Below are 19,933 nucleotides of genomic sequence, written 5' to 3' on the forward strand. Positions count from 1 at the left end.
TTAATGATACGCATACTCCAATGTCTTTTTCATATGTTATACTTTTTGTACCAACAATCTATATTTTTACTCTAAAAATTGTGATTTTTGTCATAAAGGTGATTTATTGTCTCCAACATTAAATCTAAAGATGAAATATCAAAATTTCAGACCAAAATTCACATTTTTTACGGAAAAAAAAGGGAAAAATTGAAATATGACTAAAATTGCAACAAATGTGAAAATACGGGACTTAAAAAATTAAATATATGTCATTTCATATTTATATATGCTAGTTCAATTGCTAATTTTATCTAATACAATAAATGCAATTAATTATGAACTAATATTTACACGAATACTTGAACTAATATGTGTACCGAGTTACTTATAGTCATCAATAATAAACTCTAAATTAATATTTACATTAATATTTGTAAAAATATGTATACCGAGTGATTTAAAATCATTAATAATACATTTAAATTAATACTCTATATATAAAAAAAATAAAAAATTTGGGGTTGGGGGTGGGCCGTGGCCCACCTCAGCCCACCCCTAAGATTTGTTTAGAATTTATTATAGGATTAGTTTTGTTTTAAAAATATATGATTTGTTTTTATGTAGCTCTATATATAGAGTCATAAACATAATGAATAAAACAAGAACTTTAATATTCTTCATATAACCTTATATTTGAGGAGAGTTTTCTCCCTAAATTTATATCTCACCAAATTCCGCAATACAAAAACACAAAAAACCATATCAGTGGTATCAGAGCGCTAAGGTTCAGATCTGTGAAGATGGAAGAAGATGATGAAGACGAAGAAAAAAGAAGAAACCATGAAATCAACAACCCATAACTTTGATTGCATCTTTATTATGAAGATGTGAAAAAGAAGAGAAAAACAACCCATAGCCAAAAACCATAACCATAACCTACACCTTTCATACGTTATATGCGAGATGGTTTCATGTATTATATAACCCATAACCATAACAAATACATGAAAAAAGCTCAAGTCTCATATGAAGTTGTAGAAAAACCATAACCATAACCTGCATCTTTCATATGTTATATGCGAGATAGTTTCATGTATAACCATAACAAATACATGAAAAAAGCTCAAGTCTCATATGAAGATGTAGACAACAAAAACAAAAATCAACATGAATCTCGGGCTGGATACAACATAAAAATATTCAGTCAGGGAGGAGTGTTAAACAAAAACAGCAACAAAGAATGTGGATGAACAACAACAACAAAAAAAATTAACATGAATCTCATGCTGGATACAACACAAAGATATTCAGTCGAGGAGGAGTGTTCAAAAAAAAAAAGTTTTTTCAACTCAAATCTCAGGTCGGATACAACACAAAGATATTCGGTCAAAGAGGAGAGGCTTGATAAACAAAAAATACAATAAAATTTCAGTGCAAATCTCAGATTGGATACAATAAAAAGATATTTAGTCAAGGAGGAGTGTTGGGAATAATGCCTAAATATCTTTTTTGAAAGATTTTAGATTTAAATATTATTTAGATTTATATTTAAAATATGATAATATTAGATTTTATGATTTATATTTCTATTTAGAATATTTAAGATTTGTTTAGAATTTATTATAGGATTAGTTTTGTTTTAAAAATATATGATTTGTTTTTATGTAGCTCTATATATAGAGTCATAAACATAATGAATAAAACAAGAACTTTAATATTCTTCATATAACCCTATATTTGAGGAGAGTTTTCTCCCTAAATTTATATCTCACCAAATTCCGCAATACAAAAACACAAAAAACCATATCAAAATACCCATCTTATTTTCGAATATAAAAATATTATCGTTCTATCTTTTCCAGTACAGGTTTATCCTGTCTTGTATTATCTTGTTCCTGTAGTGTTATGTCCAGTTGCTTTATGAATCAAACGCACAATTTCTTAAAATTTCATGCAACCCTAGCCGCCAACATAAACAATGAATGGATGCTTCGACAACAACATCGTGAATTTACGCTTTGCTAATTTGTTGTTCCTAACATCGATAAAGAAAGAAAGCTATCACAACACAAGTAGATACACAAGCCAAAAGAATATGAATAATTTATCGAGAATGATGGAAAGTGAAAAGAAGTTACGGTTTAGACGACGGCGACTTAGATATACAAGGCGAAACATAATACTCCTGAAATGGACAATCAAAAACTCAATGGTTAAGAAGGGAGGAAAAAAAAGCTTTGTTAGCTAAAGTATAGTAGTTGATATTATTTCATTATTTGTGCTAGTTTTTAACGCCACTATTGTTTAATCTCAAATTAAGTTTCAGTTACATATTGGGGCCTACATATTCACAATAAATGAAAATTATGCTCCAGGTTGTTTTAAAAAAATTGCTACTGACGGAGGTCATATATACTTCAAAGTTTTCACCAAAATAGCATTGTTCAATAGCGTCAAACTACATAACTTGATCAAAATATATACTTCAAACATTATTTAGGAAAAATAATAGTACATATACAAGAATGATTTAATCTTAATCGGAGAAATTTCGTCTGTCGAGTACCTAATTCATAGGGTGAATTTTTTTTCTTGAAAATGATATCCGGTCGTTTACCCCTTGCTCAGATTTTTTTTTCTGTTTACCCTCTGCAAAAAATAGATTCCCTCATTTACCCCTAGGTGTATTAGCAGGACATCTGACTGTATAAATCTGCTGATGTGGCTTGTACACGTGGAAAAAAATTCATTTGTATTTAATTTTAGAATTCCATGTCATCTATTAAAAAAATTTGAAAAAAATAATTAAACCTTTTTTAATTAAGAATTCATAAAATTGATAATTTTGCTTCCTAAAAATTCATAAAACCCATGAAATCGATAATTTTGCTTCTTAAAAATTCATAAAATTGATAATTTTTGTTTTTTAAAATTCATAATAAGCTTTCCGTAAAAAAAAAAGCATAATAAGCTTGCTGCATAATTTTGCTTACTATGCAGACCCAAAATTATTGCATAATTTGCTGCATGATATATCTAATTCGTTGTCTGCTTCTTTGGCCAGAATCGTCTTCTTCTTCACTAGAATCGTTCGTCTTCTACTTCTTTCTATTTCTAGGACAAATGATTTGGTTGAAGAGCAAACACGATTAAACTTATACGACTTATGGCGTGGAATTTTAAAATAAATATAAATGAATTTTTTTCCACGTGTACAAGCACATGTCATCAGATTTGCACAGTCAAATGTCCTGCTGTACACCTAGGGGGTAAATGAGGGATTCTATTTTTTACAGGGGTAAACAAGAAAAAAAAAATCTGAGCAGTGGGTAAACAAAAATTTGCTTATTTTGCAGGAGCAAATAATCATTTACCCAAAGAAAAACTATTTACGAAGAAAGAAAGTTTTCATTACGTCGTTCTTGAAGAGATCACTAACACCAATCGAAAGAGAAGCATGTGTCAAAACGTCAACATATGAGAAAACTCCAAGTTTAACAAAAAAAATCTACACATCGATTCTTTTCTCTAAAGAGAAACAAATTTTTTTAATAAATAAATAACAAAATAAGATAAATAAATAATCTAAAAAAACAAAAAAAAAACAAAAAACAAAAAAAAAACGCTGCTATAAAAAAGGAGAAACAGATACCACAGCACGCTCCATAAACCCTTCTTCCATCATCGTCGGGATGTCGCAATCGGAGGAACCAGTGGCTGCGGTGGATAGAATCAGCCAGTTATCAAACGATATATTATGCCACATTCTCTCCTTTCTCCCAATCAAACAAGCTTTCACTACCACCATTCTTTCTAAGCGATGGCTTCGAGTCTGTTACTCACTCACCGTTCTCAGCTTCAACGACGAAACCGTCGCAGACTACGAAACATTCCGCCGCTTTTGTCGCTTTATAGATACTCTCATGCTCTCTAACCAACAAGAATCTCAACTCAAAACGTTTAGCCTTAAGTGTCGTTTTTGGTTTAACGACGACAATCATCGAAGCTTCGACGGATGGTTAGAAGCCGCTAAACAACGTCGTGTCGAGGAATTTCATATCTTCCTCAACAACGTTACCATGAGTTCCAACATTTTCATCTCTCAAACCCTTGTTGTTCTCAAACTTGAGAACTTAAGAGTTGAAGATGAAAATTTGTGTGTTGATCTTCCGTCGCTTAAAACCCTACATTTGAAATATGTTTGTTTTGAAAATCAGAATGATATCAAAAAAGTTCTTAAGGCTTGTCCTAATCTAGAAGATCTGCATACTTCTTATCCAAGGTATTGTTTCCTTCTAACGTCATCCTCTTATTTAGAAAAAAGGTTAAAAAAAAAAGGCCGCCGTTGAGGTCGTAGTGGCTTTATGGATTTTGCGATTTCGACTGTTATGCCGATGTGTTATAAATTGCTTGTCACGTTGTGAATTAATCACAAATGTACTTGGTCTTGTTAAAAGTATTTGTTCTGTTATATAATGCATAATAACTTAAATTTCTAGTCATGAGCTTAGCTCAGTTCGAACCCTTTCATCCCACTTATCTACCTTAAGACTGGAACCCTTTCATCCCACTTATCTACCTTAAGACTCTTTTTGGATTGATGGAATGCCATGGAATGGAATGAAACATACTGGAGTATAATAATGTTTCATTGTTTGAATTTGTAAAATAATAATGGAATGAAATCCAATACCACCACTTACCTTCAATTTTGTTCATCTTCTTTTTAAAATATTCAAACAGTGAAAGGGAAGATTTATTCCATTTCGCTCCATCCCATTTCACCGCACTCTATTCCGCTCCGCTCCATTCTATTATATTCCATCAATCCAAACAGAGCCTAAGGTGGAATTTCTAGTCACTAGGTTACTCTTATGTCCCGTCTGTTTTCACGGTAACCGACTGTTTTTAAAACTTTCCAAAAATGTAACAAATTAAATCATGACACGATTTTTCCAAAAACTTTTCCTTATTTTGTAGTTTTTTTCTTCAAACTTTTGTACTATCTTCAATGGAGCTAAATTCCATACTTTTTGTCATGTTATTATACCTAAAACTTACTATAATACTCTAAAACTTCTAACAAAAACCTTATATGACTGAATGTCACCAGGTACATAAGAAGATGTAAAAAGAATAAGGAGTTTAGATCCTTGTTCTTGTCCAAATTAGTTAAAGCTGATATCGGTTCGAATGATGTTCCGTTTAAAGTGATTTATAATGTCAAGTTTCTACGCGTAATCAAGGTAAAGCCTTCTTTGAAGAAGAATATTAAAGAGTTCTTCAAAGGCATTCCGGTGTTTGGAAACTTAATTCATATTGAACTATGGTTTTATGGCTTCTTTCATGGTTGGGATGGTGTTGTTCAATTGCTCCAGCATTGTCCCAAGCTTCAAATTCTTTACATGAGAAAGGTTCGTTCCTCGAGTATTATGTTGTTTACTTAACAAAGTTGATGTGTTTGGTGTAAAATTTAGACCAGATAGATTACCTTTTGTTGAACCATTTTTTCTTATATTTTGGGACGAAGGGAGTATGTTAATTTGATGAATGTTGTTCTTATCCCTTTTGACAGTGGAATACCAGCGTATCTAAGGATTGGGAATGCCCAATTTCGGATCTTCAATGCCTTTCATCTCACCTCAGGTCATGTACTATCTTAAATTTTGAAGGCTCGGAAAATGATCTTCGGTTTGCAAAATACATCTTGCAGAATGCAAGGCGTTTAGAAGTGATGACTATCGGTGTTAATACTAGCTCCTCAGATGGAATGCAAAAGCATCAAATTATAGAAGAATTATCCACCTGTCCAAGGATGTCTTCGGGATGTAAACTTTCATTTTAATTTATTTAATTTCTAGATATCAGTGTTTTTCATTAGTTTCTATTCTAATAATATACAACCATTGAATTTGATGGTAATTAGTATGAATGGATTCTAGGGTGGACTAGCAATGTTGCTCGATATCGATTTTGTTTTGATGCTTTTAATTTAATTTTGGTCTATTGCATTGCAAGTGAGAATTGTTCCATTTCCGATTTGTTGTTGGAGTTGTTTGATTGTGCTTGTTAGTGAAATATGTTGGCATTAAAGAGCTTGTGATATAACAATAGTTAATGTTATCATATACATTGCTGCGGCCACTATTATCCTTTTTTTGTTAGCAGTAGAAAGATTCAAAGGAAATGCATAGTCAAGAGGTAGTTAATACTTTAATTGGTTACTTCATTACAATTTTGCGTGATTTTCTAGTTGTACTTTTTGTTTGGCATCATAGAATTAGATGAAAATGAAGCACAAGGTTTTCTTCTTCTATTTCTAGAATCCACTATTTATTTGATATTTTGTTGGTTAATTGGTTGATTTTTGAATAAGTAGTTCTGTGAGTATTATTATAATGGTCTGGAAATATGCTATTTTCGGCTTTGTAGCATATCTTAGAGTAAGGTATATGTAATATATGTCTGAACTGAATGGTTTTAGTTGCGATAGATGGAACCCGGCTTTCATTTCCTATGAACCTGCATATGATATTTGATTTTGAAGCTGAAAAATTGGACAGGTTAGATGCGGACGATATTTGTGTTTTGTTATCAAATTTGTAGAGGTTATAATAGTATTACTTAAAATTGTTTGTACGATTATTGGATTCATATTCCAGGGTTTATTAAGAATTTGGGGATTTTGATTTTTAAGTTTAAAAGAGATTACGGGTGGGATATGGGGTGGAGGCGGAGGTTGTTTGTTTGGGAGGAAGAGCTTCTTCTTTGTCTATTGGAGGCGCTAACGCATGAGTTGGTGTTTTCAGTTGCGAAAGATGAGTGGAGATGGAGATTAGAGGACGGTGGGATGTTTTCGGTAAGCTCGATTTATGGGTATCTAGGCCGTGTCCCCTCTTCGGATTCGATGTTCAATGATCATGAGTTAGGTGTCTTTGAGAATATTTGGAAAAGCCCCGCTCCTTCTAAAGTTATTGCCTTTTCGTGGAAGTTATTGCGTAATTGAATTCCAACAAGGTGTAGTTTAGCTCTTAGAGGGTGTCAGCCGAATGGGGGGTCTCGGGATTGTGTGCACTGTAATGGGTGCGAGGAAACAGGGCTGCAACTTTTTCTTTTTTGCGAGTTTGCTGCTAAAATTTGGAACGCGATTTTCCGGTGGCTTGGTTTGGTGATTGTCATTCCACCGAATTTCTTCTTGCTGTTTGATTGTCTAACAGGGGCAGCATGTAATAAGAAAGTTTGGAAAGATCCGGACAAAATAATTGATGAGATCAAAGCTTCTTTTGTGGCGGTGGGGGTTTGAGCCGACATAATATACCGATGTGCTTGTTCTGCGAATGGTGCTGGGATCCTGGGCTGTGTCTTCGGCGCTAATTGGAGGGGTGGAGAGTTTTTCACCCGCTTCCGGTCTGGTTTGTTTCTGCAGGAACAGCAGGCCTGGTTGCTGGTTTTTGTGGTGTGAATTGTGGTCAACTGGGAGGGTATGTGGGGTTTTTGCTTGGAGCGGTTGTTTGGGGTCTGCTGGGTGTTAGGAGAGCTACATATGCTCTTTGTTTAGATGTTTTATTTTCTGTCTTGTACATCTTGTTGTATTTCACTTATCAAGTACTCCTTGTACTTGCTTTTTTAATAAAATTTGTCTTATTAAAAAAAATGTTTAAAAAGAGATTAAAGAGTGCATAAAATAAAGATTTAAGCTACTTTGAGGTGTATTTGAGTAAAAATTTGTGCATAAAATAAGATAATCCTAGATAGATCAGCATTTTTGTGCATGAAAATCATGAAAAGAACCAAAGTTTACGCATTTTGGGAGATAAATAACTAAAATGTTACAAATAAAAGATAAAAGATCAAAATATTAAAAAAAAAATAAAATACTAGTTTAAGTCACGGTTTGTATTTTATAGGGACTAGTTTAAGGACTAAAAGTATTCTTTACTAGCAAAACAAGTTTAACATGGACTATTTTTACATTCTACAATATTCAGAAATGATATATCAACACAAATTCTAGACACAAACCAAACAAATATACACATTTTTATTTTTTAAATAATATAATGTTCTACAATATTATGGAAGACTATCTCCATTAAAATTAAATAGAGATAAAACTGAAAACTTCGCATAACAAGATTAACCATTTTCTAAAGATACATGTTGTGTTACCGCATAAGCTTCACGTGTGTTTGCCTACGTAAACACTATGGTAAAGTTTGGATGGAGGAATGTTTTGAGGTAAATTAATTTTTTTTAGGGAATTCATATTCTTCTATCCAAATTTCCTTGTTTAGATGATTAATTTGGGGAATTTTCACAATCATGTAAATTTATGAAGTATTTGTCAAAGTTAAATTTAATGAATTTAAAATCACACATAAAAACTATGAATTTGAAATTTCTTCCTCCCGTATATTTCAAAATTTACAAATTGACACCGATAAACATTTTTAAATTGCAAATAGAACCCTGAATTTTTTGAAAAATTACAAGCCCCTAAAAATTTCAAATTAGTCCTTTAAATTGTTGAAAATTATAAATTGATCCCTATTTATTGAAGTTAGACACCCATAGTGTACATGTATAAGTATTGAAGTTATTACCCATATGAATATGAGTCTCAGCACAAGTATTTTTTGAAACTATAGAGATATGGAAGCACTTGAATTTTTTGACTAATAGTCAATTAAAATAGTTTATTCTTCGTGTCATATCATTAAAATGAGATTTGGATCCTCTCCAATTATTGTCTCAAGTTTTCTCTCCTTTTGTTAATCTAATAGTTGACAAATGAGACTTGAGAAGAGAGAGAAAAAACATGGAGTGATGTAAAATACAAGATTATTATTGTTTGATCGTGTAAAATTGTTTTATACTTTGTTTGCATATATCCTTTTATTTTAATTTTTCTTCTCATTTTTTAATCCTAGAAAAACACTACTCCTTCTGTCCCAAAATAAATGACTTATTCGATCACATTCATATTTGTCAATGCACAACTTTAATCATTAATATCTTAAATTATCTATTATTAAAAATTAAAAAAATTATATATTTTTAAAATACTCATCGAGATAAATCAAACAACATTTCATATGCTAATATTTGCATATACATATTAGTAAAAAAAAAATCAGTCAAAGGAGATCATATGAATAGTAGATAAAGTAAAAAATAAGTCATTTATTTTGGGACGGAGGGAGTAGTTTGTTACATGAACAAAATAATGAAAATAAAAACTAACAATATTTTTTTTGACAAGAAAAAAACTAATAATATTGTGTACCATAAAAAATTTAGAATAGTGCTAACTTGTGTTCTAAGAACACCAACTTTTTAAAATTTTAAAATTTATTTATTTAAATTGTTTAAAAAAAATATTTATTTAAATATAAAATTTCTACTTTTTAGTCTTTAATATGTGCCTTAGCCAAAATTTAAAATAATTGTAGACCCAAAAAATAGGAAAATGATAACTACATTCGGGTTATTTAGTTAATAATTTTTTTTTTTGAATTTTATTTAATGATCTTAATATAGATTAACAAAGAAGATAAGGAAATAACTTTATAGAAAGAAAAAATATATCCTTATCAAAATAAAAAAAAAAAAATAGGTAAAGAAAGACAACTGTATGTAAAAAAATAGGAAATTGATAACAAACTCATAACACTAAGGCAAATTATCCGGAAATATTTAAAAATTTTATGAGTTTCTTTTTAATAAATCAAAAGTAGATATTATAGGTAGCATGAGGTTGTTACCATATCCCTTAATATCCTCACTTTATAGTTTACTCACTTTTCCAAAATATATATACTCTAAGGTCTTCTTAATATAGTGAACTTCTTAAAAATTTCATGCAACTCTACTTTGCCACCGATGTCAACAATGAACAACTACACAAATGCATACAACAACAACATCATGAACTCATGCTATGCTACTTTTCCCCCAACATCAAGAAAGAAGGAGATCTTTCACAACACAAGTGAAAGTGAAAAGAAATTCCCGGTTATTAGCTACACAAGTCAAAACATGATACTCTTGAAATCGGCAATGAAGAACTCGATGGAGAAGAATGGAGGGATGCAGGTTGTAACTTCCGCAAACGTCCCCAACATCAGGAATTCAACTACTTTTCCCCCGGTATCAAGAATGAAGGATAGATATGACGCCAAAAGTGGAATTGAAAACAAGTTTCAAATGAGTCAGTTTAGATACACAAGCAGAAATATGATAGTCTTGAAATCGGCAATAAAGAATTCAATGGAGAAGAACGGAGGGAAAGAGGCTATGTTCGCTAGAATGATGATCATAAAGGCGAAACATACGTCAAAACATGAATGGCATGAACGTCGTAAAAAATATAAAACCCAACCTTCTAGATTATCCAACATGTCCGATGCCCAGAACATTCCAAGACAATTCACTATTAAATCATTAGTGAAAATCGCCCCGAACAACATGATTTCAACTACTTTGCCCCCAACACCGAGAATGAAGGAAAAATATGATAACAAAAGTGAAATTCAAAAGAAGTTACCGTTTCAATACACAAGTAAAAACATGATACTCTTGAAATCGGCAATGAAGAACTCGATGGAAAAGAAGGGAGGGAAAGAGGCTATGTTAGCTAAAACGATGATTATAAAAGCAAAACGTACGTCAAAAAGTGGATGGCATGAACGTCGTCAAAAATTTCAAACACGGCCTTCCAGATTATCCTACATGTCTGATGTCCAAGACATTCCAAGAAATTTCAAATCATTCTATTATCAGGGTAATCTTTATATCAATTCCTTTCTATGAATTTTAGGTATATGTTTCAAATTATAGTTCTTAATTGTAGCATTATGCCTGTTTATTTGTTTGTGTTACTTTGATTTGAGTAGGGACCCAAAAATTATGGTGAAACACTAGTAAGACTTTTTGAAACCCTTGAGATGCAAATTAGAGAAAACCCATTAGTTTTTTACACTTAAGTTCTACTTAAAGTGAAATTGCTAATAGCCACTCTAGAGAAAAACAAAGTTTGGAAATTTAAGCACATGTTTGTAAATGCCTCCAAATTTAGCATAAGGGAATGTAGGATCAAAATATAGAATAAGGGATGAATATATATCTGGAATGGCAACTCAGTTAAAAAAGAAAAAAAAAAAAGAAGCAGTAAAAGGCAACTAATCTGAGTAAACAGGGTGACTTTAGTAACCCTCATTGTCATTCAGTCCAAAAGTTGGTTGATCCCCAAATGCTTAAAAAAAAAAAGAAAAAGAACTGAAGCTGACCATTGTGCCATATAGAAAACCCAAAAATAAACAAGAATGCTACATCTCTTATGTGAAAATTAGGTCTCATTTAGGACAAGGGTTTAGTGGAAAAATGAAGTTGATTTCTATGGTGCTGGATGTTGTGGAACAATGAGTATGAACTGCACACACACACATTTTGAAACAAGTGGGGAATGATCTATGATGTTTCAAAGAGGGTGAATTAGAGTGATTATTGTGTTAGCCAAATTTGAGGGACCTCTACTCATTTCTTTTTAATGCATGCATTTTAGACTTTTTGCTATAAATTAGTATGAACTATTTGTCAACATAGTTAGGATTTCAATTTTTTTTGTTCTAAAGAGCCAAATGGCTAAACTCGCACACACCAAGTGTTGAGAATTGAATAATTGTAAATTTGAAATTATACGTCAATATATAAAATATTCATTCAACTTTTTATTATTATGAGTTGTACCTACATGACGGATGTTAATGATCTATTTTGTTGCAATTACAATGCTAATTTTTGTTTTAAAGAATAGAAAATATTACTTATCGTATATGCATGGTATCTTTAATTTAATTAAGCCTTCAAACTGTCTAATTAAATCATTAGTTTGTTTTCAATTGATGCACATTTTTATATAGCCGAAAGGATTATTAAAATGTTAATAACCTAATATTGATTTTCAATTTTTCAATGTGTTATTAGAGAAGTGGTTTCATCGTAGCATGTAGAATTTTTTGAAGTATTTTATTTTTAGTAGAATAGATGATAGACTTATGGGTAATAGTAATTTCCAAATTCAATTGATCAAATGACTCAGTTTTTTGTATCAACTAATGTTAATTGTTGAAGGTCAATTTCAAAATCCACAATAAATCAATATTTTTGAGATCGGTACAAATATACAAATTTCTATTGTTAGAAATTAGACTAACGTGCAACTTTAAGATTTGATTAGTAACTAATGTTAGAAATTTGTATATTTGTATGGATCTCAAAGACATTGAATCTTAATTTTTTATGAATTTTATAGAGTTAAATATATTTTTAATCACTCTAAAAAATTACGACAAAGGATAAGAAATTATGGGTGAAAGTCATATCTACTTATAACACGTGTTTGAAACACAAATTGTCTAATTAGTAACCGGGAAACATTTAATCATCGATATGTACAAGCAAACACACACAAATAAACATGCTCAAGGATCAATTCTCATGGACGTATACAATATTGAGTTGTTGAACACACCCTCTTTGTTTTTTTGGTGGCAACATTTGCACTAGTTTGTTTTATATATTTTTTAAAATACTATGATCACTTGAATTTAATTTCTAAGAGTTTAATAAATATACATTAATTTTTAGACTAATATAGTCAATTAGAGGATGAGAGGATGTCGATTATAAATTGTACTTTTGATCCATAACTTTAACAATTTTTTGATTTTGGGCGCTTAACTTTCTTAATATCACTTTTAGCCTCTTAACTTTATTCCAATTTGCAAAAGACTAATCCACACTGATCTAAACTAAGTCAACACACGTGAACGGTGACTCATATGATATTCTTGAAATCTGCAATAACAAATTCAATGGATAAGAAGCTGAATACAAAAAAGTTATGTATACTAAATTTTATAAGTGACCATGTTTTATTTTTACTCAAGGACTATGTTAAAAAGTCAGATATTTGTACGGATTTAAAAAATATTTAACCTTAGATTTTTATTAAAAAGTCACATTCACTTGGTGGTGGAGCCGTTTGGGTTATCGTGAGTCTTAATCTTGGTCGTATTTATAGAGATGTGGTTTATTTCTTGATAATTACCTTTGTCATTCTACTGATTTTTGGCACTCTTAATATCATACTTCTAAAATCAATAAATAGCACTCTCAAATTTGGTCTCTCAAAAAGTTTATACAATAGTTCGAGGACTAAAATTATTTAATTATTTTTTTTGTCCATATAAAATGATTAAATATGTTTTTTGTCTCTATAAAATTATCAAATTGTCCATATAAAAAAAGTGACATGTTTTGGTTCTACAAAATTATTATGCACATAGTTTTAGTCTATGTTGTTAACCAATGTGTACTTTTGAACGATTATTTCACGGACATGTTTAGAACATTATAGAAAGTCCCTCATGATTAATCACTTTTTATCTTTTGGGTTTTGCTAACCTGTGCCCTTAAGAATGCAAAAGTGAAAGCATTATCTTAAATTTTGTTTAATTAATTTGTAATCAAATTTAAATAGTGAATTAGATGCATAAATTATAATAAAATATTTTCTTTTTTGAATTACTGAGATGTGCCCTAAGCCTTATCTTTTTATAGTATTTTAAATATGGATTTTGCTAACGTACACCCGCTTATTTTTAAGAAGGTGTGTGTTAGCAAGTTATAACTAAAAAGTAGTTAAATACACCTTAAGGTGCATGTTGCTAATGCACACCTTCTAAAAAATAAGTGGGTGTACGTTAGCAACTCCTATATGCATTTGCTATGATACACCTACTTAATTTTTAGAAGGTGTGTGTTAGCAAATGATAACTAAAAGGTAGTTAAATACACCTTAATGTGTATGTTGCTAATGCATACCTTCATAAAAAACAGTGGGTGTGCATTAACAAATATATGACAATAAAAAACTTATTTAAAAATAATTAAATTTTAAAATAATAGCAAGGGTAAAATTTCATGCATAAATGTTTTTTAGAGAATAAAATATAATTTTTTTAAAGTCTAAAATATGCTATCACTTATTTTTATATAGACAAAAATAAAATTATTTTTATATAAATTAAAAAAATATTTAACCAAAAATAAAATAATGTTCTACAAAGTAGCCCATAATTCTTCTGGAATCTGTGGATACAACAGCAACACACACGATTTTCTTCTGTGAACAGTACTAATGCTGACCTGTACAGTACTATATATATTAAATAGCATCGTTTCATTTTCTTTTCAGTTTTCAGTTTTCACAGTAGTAGAAACTAAAAAGTGATTACTTCCACCGCGTTAAAACTCAAAAGCTCTTTCACCTTCTCACTTCAGTTCTGATTCTTTCTGTGTTAACTTTCTCAATTCCAAACAAAAAAAAAATTACCAAAAAACGAATGGGAAAATGGAATTATCGTCCGTCGCGTAGATTCTTCCCTCGTCGCAGATCTCCTAATCCTCCTTCCATTTTCTACGACATCAAAGCACCTCTTCCTGGTAATTTCTTTCTTCTTTCTTTTTTTCTTTTTTTAATTTTTTTTTTATGATATTGTTTCTTTATTTGGGGGTGAGAAAAAAAGTTTTTTTTTTTTTTTTTTGTGAAATTATATTCAGTTAGTTAGAAAACCTAGTTGGAGAGGAAGGGTTATTGTTGTTGTTGTTGGGTGTAGATCAATGGTTTAAGAATTGAACCGTGAAGTGGCATTGTTTATGGTTGTTTTGTTGGTTTGATGTTTGGTTTTGTTTTTAAAACATTGGTACTAAGAGAATTTGTGAAATCAGAACATAAATAATGTGTTTTCACTGACAAATAAGTGAAGATTTTTTTACTTTAGAAAATTGGTTTATAATATAAATGATATGAATTTTGTTTAATTGTGTGCAAAAGGCTGTTCTTTGCATTGTATTTTGTTTTCTTGATGCAAGTTCTGGACATTTAGTGTTTAAAGTTAACATTTTTCGCTGTCTATTGCATATTAGGAAATTGTTTTGTGTAGTCTAAGTTGTTTGCTGAAAGCGCGTAATGGGTAAGGTTGCTGCGTTGTGACCTGAAATCACAGGTTCAAATCTTGGAATAGTCAATCCACTTATAGGGTAAGGGTGCGAACATCTACTCCTCCTAACTCCCACTTGGTTGGAGTTTGTTCGTGCATTGGATGATGGCTTCCATGAATGTAGTTATAATATAGGTTGTTTGATACAGCGTAGTTAGATGCGCTGAAAGTTTGAATCTATTTCTTTAGTAAGTGTGCTCTTGCGTTGAACCATTAAGATTCCTTTTCCTTTATTTGATGTATCCCTCTATTGATTGAAGAGATCTGTTCCAATTTCTAAGTTTTTAGAGAGGTTTCAGGTTTAAATTGAAACTCTCAATCTTGCATTCACCATGTTTATAATAAAGCTTGACCTTGTTTTCTTGTTTTAAAGAGAGGTATCCCGATTGAAGTTATAGCATAGGCCATTCTGTATTCAATAATAACATTGGTTTAAGAAACACTTTAGAGGTTTTACATACTTCATAAATTAGGTATTTAGCATTAGATAGTTTGTACGCTCAAGTAGTTAGAGAGATGGTATGGTTAATGGTATCACACTTGTACGAATTGGGGCATTTTGAGGTTCAGACCCTCAAAGTTTTGTAATTTATACTATACAACAGGGGAACTTGGTATTTTGAGGATCACTTGATAAGGTGAAGCTATCTTAAGCCATAGCTTTAAGAGGAGATGTTCTGAAATGGCAGTTTTCGTTGAAAGAGGGAAATCAGAATGCAAATTGGTGCATCTTTCATAAGGTGGTGCTCAAGCATTACCTTGAAGTTTGGACTCAAGACGTGTAAGCAGAAACTGACTTGCATGAAAGCAAAGAAGCATATATAGAATTGAAACAAGAAAACAGAAGGAAAGTTGATGTCTTGAAGGATGAAGAAACGGTGGTTGAAAAAAAACAGAAACGGAATTAGAACCTTCAGCAGTAGAGGGTAGGAGCATTTTTGTTCCAGCAGTAGTGGCTCCTGTTAACCCACCACCACAGCCCGAAGTGTTGGATTTGAGTGCTCTCCCAGCAGGGGCAGGTGATAGATCGTAGACCGACAGAGCTCTCGCTCATACGCAAGCTGACCAATCTTCCACCACCGTAACTGCCGGATGCAGTTCGTGGTACAGTAGCTAAAGAGGCCTCTATAGTAAACATTAAAACCGTTGTATCACTGCCCTACATGGTAGAAGGGTGAAGCGTGTAGGTCACAAACACCAATTAAGACATTGGACCAATTTGTTGCCCTAATTTGTGTCACCCATATTATTTGTTAAGTAGTTTCAAGCCCAACATAGTTGCAGTGGCTTAATTTTTATTCTGTCTGAACATTCTACACCAACTGGAATTTGCAAAATTGATTACCACTAATGGGAAGATATGAAGGGATGTTTCAAATCAAGTTTGGTGTTGAAATTGGATAGTTATTAGATTCAGGTAGTTAGAGAGAGTATATTATCACAATGTATATAAACAATGAAATACAGGAAAACAGAGGAAGAGGATATTGAGTCAATTTGTTAAAATTGAGCTCTTTTGACTTTGGTGGGGCAGACCCTATAAAGTTCTATGGTTCATACTTTAAAACAGGGAATTCTGACCTATTTCTTGCAAATAAAATTTCAGTTCTTATCGGGTGACTTACCTTACATAATTGAGTTGGTTCAATTGGCGCTGGTTCTCAAAAGTTTAATAAAAAATTCAGAATACTTGTGTGAATTTTCATATTATTTATTGTCATAGCTTTTATGGTTGAATTTTCTTTACCTGTGTTGTTTATGTCTGAAAACTATGATGGTAATTTATTATGTGTTGCTGTCCTTCTTCCTTGTAATACTGTATCTAATTTACTGAATTTCTTGTTTTTCAACCTTGTTAGAATTTCAGCACGATGGAATACCTTTATGGGAGAAAAAATATTGCACTTTGAGTGGACGTGTACCGTGGCAGAAGATTGTTGATTCCAAAAAGTTGATTTACTGCCACCATAATGTGCTCGATTGGAAGGATTCAGGGGCCGAAGAAGCATTTCAAAATGCCAAAAAACGTTACTGGGCAGAAATCAACAGTCTTCCCTGTGATATTTCGCTACCTGATCCAGATGCTTATATTGAGCAAATAGATTGGAATCCTTGTATTGACCCTGAACTGATAAAGGAATTAGATAATGCATTCTTTACTATCCCCGATGAACAAGAACAAGAGAATGCCATAAAATATAAAAGAACAAAAATATCAGTTGATGGTGAAAATCCTTGGGAATGTGCTGCATTATCTCTTGGCAGAGCTTCAGAAAATAAAGTCCAAGGACAAAACCAGGGGGATTATCATGATAATTCTGAAAATGTGGATACTACTGACAATCCCTGGGAGAGTAGCGTCTTTCGTGGAAGTCGAGGATTAACTGACAATGCTTGGGAAGGTGGTAATGATAAATCAAGAGGTTGGAATGAAGGAAGCAACCATAACAATCAGTGCCGAGATTGGAATTCTGGATGCTTAGAGACAGATAAAGGATGGGGAAAAATTAGGGATAATTCTTGGTGCCAGAAGCAGTCAAATAATTTGTCTAATATTGGCGGCAAGTCTTGGGAATACAAATCTAGTCAGCAGAATGCAATTTCAATGAACACAGGATGGAGAAACGGAGACACAAATGTGTCAAGATGGAAACAACAGGAAAAAGCTTATGTTTCCAGCGATTCGCAATTTAGAAGGAATAATCGAGGTGGTTGGTCTGGTGGGAATCAGAGTTATCAAATGAGGGAAGGCTCTAATAGACATAATTTAGGCTATAATGGATCTCAACTTCAAAGGGATGATAGTCAAACAGGTCATTATTGGAGGAGAGAACAAAGTAGAAAAAGGGATTTTCGCGCTTAATGGTTATTAAACCATACCACACCTCGTTTTTTGATGGACACTAGTATTTGTTTTTTGTTTATACTGGTCAATACTGATATGCCACAGGGTAACTGTTTGCCAGGATTTTGGAAGAAGGTGGTTACTGGTTGCTAAGGCTTCTCAAACAAGAACAAATTGGGGGTATTTGCTTTATCCTTGAGGTGTAAACTTTATTTCACAGTTTGGTTTTCTATGAAGAGAAAAACTTTTGGGTTTGTCTCATTTTGGTTAGTAGAGAACACTCACTTAGGTGCTTTTTGCAATGCTAAATCTCCTGTGTGCTTTTTGAGTGGATCTTTGGACAATGGATCAATAAGGCTTCCTTGCAACTCAATACCTTATTTTGTTTTGATCTTTGTGGTCTTTGTACTATGGATGTTCTCTTCATAAGTTTGAGAAGGGCCATTTAGCTAACCTTTACTTGTATTTTAGCTTGGAAACTTAATGTATATCATGAATAATAGTTTAATATTAGCATGGCAACGACTACCATAGACCACTTTGATAAAAAAATATTTTTAAAAAAATGTGGAGCAAACAAGGTGTGTTTTCCATTGTAATCAAATTTTTCTATATGTCTGAATCAAACTCATGACTACTTAAAAAATTCAAATCTCTTTTTATCCTGCTCCTATTCTTGTTTCTATAGTCACATTTGGTATTCGTTGAACCACATGTGTAACTATTTTTGTTCGATTTTTTTTCTTTCGATTTTATGGTTTTAATGACAGCGTTATGTGTGATTTTTGTTTCAAGCAGTTTCAAAAGCTCATTCCAACCAGTGAGAGTACGTTGGTATGTGATTGATTTTCTATAAATTGTTTGTGGATTTAGACGAATCAATTCGCAAAATTACTGCGAATTAGTACGTTGATACCAATTTGCAATTTTGTAATCATTGTAGCTATAATAATGTGATTACTGTCTATAACCCATGAAATGTTAGGACTAATTTGAGATATAAAGAAGTAGTGATAATGGTCATGGACTCATGGGTCACTGCTTTCAATTGGAAGCATTGCCTCTTATCCCAATCACTTCAAAATTTAATTGATATAAATGCATGATGAGTTCTCATATGGAGATTTCATCAATAACAGGGTAACCTGAATTGGTAAAAATATATACACATCTAAAAACACTTATTCTTGGAACAAATTTGAATAAATATTTAGACTAAGAGTATAATGTTGTCTGATTTTGCAGGAGATAACAGAGGATCCTAACTTTCTCCATCACTGGAATAATTACCTGAGCTCTATTGAGTATTGATCATACCAATAACTTAACTGCTTTGGGAGATGCATGGAATAAGTTGGAATATAGGACCAATGTTACGAATAATTGTTATGAGTCTGATGCATTGCATGAACAACGAATACTGAAGTCACGTCTTTTATTCACCGACAGAGATGTGGCAGCAGTAGCTGAAGCAAACAGTGGGGGAGTGGGTACGATGAGTGACTGACCGATTTCCTATCCAAACAAGGGAAGGAACTCTGAGTGACCGACCGATGCTGTTTGCATAGGTTAGCTTTTGAACTATAAATATGGACTCGGTGCATGCTTACACGAGCGCGCACTGAGAAACAATAAGGGTAGTGTCCGAGTGATGAATGATATTCTGAGGGTTAGAACAACTTATATTCCGTTGATGCTCTTGAGTCGTTTAGTTATATCACAACTTATCTATGCATTATAGAATACCACTAGTCTGTCCTCCTAATTGGGGAACTCGAAAACCTGTACTGTACACTACATTCTTAATAACCTCTCTGCCCAATTAAAACCTCTGTTATGGCATTGAATTTAATGGCAAATAGAACAACCATGGATCATTGTAATGCTAAAAAATCACAACAAATTGAAAACTACAGCTACGATAATGCAGATTGACAAACAGATAATGTAATCTGCATCAATATTTCAAGCAATCAAGGATTTTAAGTTTCAACCGACTAAAAAATCAAGCACTAAGTTTCAAGCAACCATATATTTTCCA

At 32.1% G+C, this 19,933-nt stretch overlaps 2 protein-coding genes across 2 annotated transcripts; both read left to right on the plus strand.

Annotated features, from left to right (window-relative positions):
- Positions 1–3,674: 3,674 nt before the first annotated feature.
- On the plus strand, positions 3,675–5,836 carry LOC123915344 (F-box/FBD/LRR-repeat protein At5g56420-like). Its single transcript, XM_045966473.1, has 3 exons — positions 3,675–4,264; positions 5,096–5,396; positions 5,558–5,836. The coding sequence occupies exons 1-3, from the start codon at positions 3,675–3,677 to the stop codon at positions 5,825–5,827; spliced, it is 1,161 nt and encodes a 386-aa protein (XP_045822429.1). The 3' UTR covers positions 5,828–5,836.
- An 8,402-nt stretch (positions 5,837–14,238) lies between these two features.
- LOC123913567 (bifunctional endo-1,4-beta-xylanase XylA-like) lies at positions 14,239–18,408 on the plus strand. The gene is made up of 2 exons (XM_045964353.1): positions 14,239–14,490; positions 16,907–18,408. The coding sequence occupies exons 1-2, from the start codon at positions 14,391–14,393 to the stop codon at positions 17,908–17,910; spliced, it is 1,104 nt and encodes a 367-aa protein (XP_045820309.1). The 5' UTR covers positions 14,239–14,390; the 3' UTR covers positions 17,911–18,408.
- Positions 18,409–19,933: the final 1,525 nt, after the last annotated feature.

This window comes from Trifolium pratense, linkage group LG3, assembly GCF_020283565.1.
Source record: "Trifolium pratense cultivar HEN17-A07 linkage group LG3, ARS_RC_1.1, whole genome shotgun sequence".
Classification (NCBI taxonomy): Eukaryota; Viridiplantae; Streptophyta; class Magnoliopsida; order Fabales; family Fabaceae; genus Trifolium; species Trifolium pratense.

Bases quoted from the DNA above. Each gene is read 5' to 3' on its own strand.
- LOC123913567 (XM_045964353.1), top strand. From the start codon at position 14,391: ATGGGAAAATGGAATTATCGTCCGTCGCGTAGATTCTTCCCTCGTCGC. The intron at 14,491-16,906 runs GTAATTTCTTTC...CAACCTTGTTAG, and splicing joins CATCAAAGCACCTCTTCCTG to AATTTCAGCACGATGGAATA.
- LOC123915344 (XM_045966473.1), top strand. From the start codon at position 3,675: ATGTCGCAATCGGAGGAACCAGTGGCTGCGGTGGATAGAATCAGCCAG. The intron at 4,265-5,095 runs GTATTGTTTCCT...GAATGTCACCAG, and splicing joins CTGCATACTTCTTATCCAAG to GTACATAAGAAGATGTAAAA. The intron at 5,397-5,557 runs GTTCGTTCCTCG...CCCTTTTGACAG, and splicing joins AAATTCTTTACATGAGAAAG to TGGAATACCAGCGTATCTAA.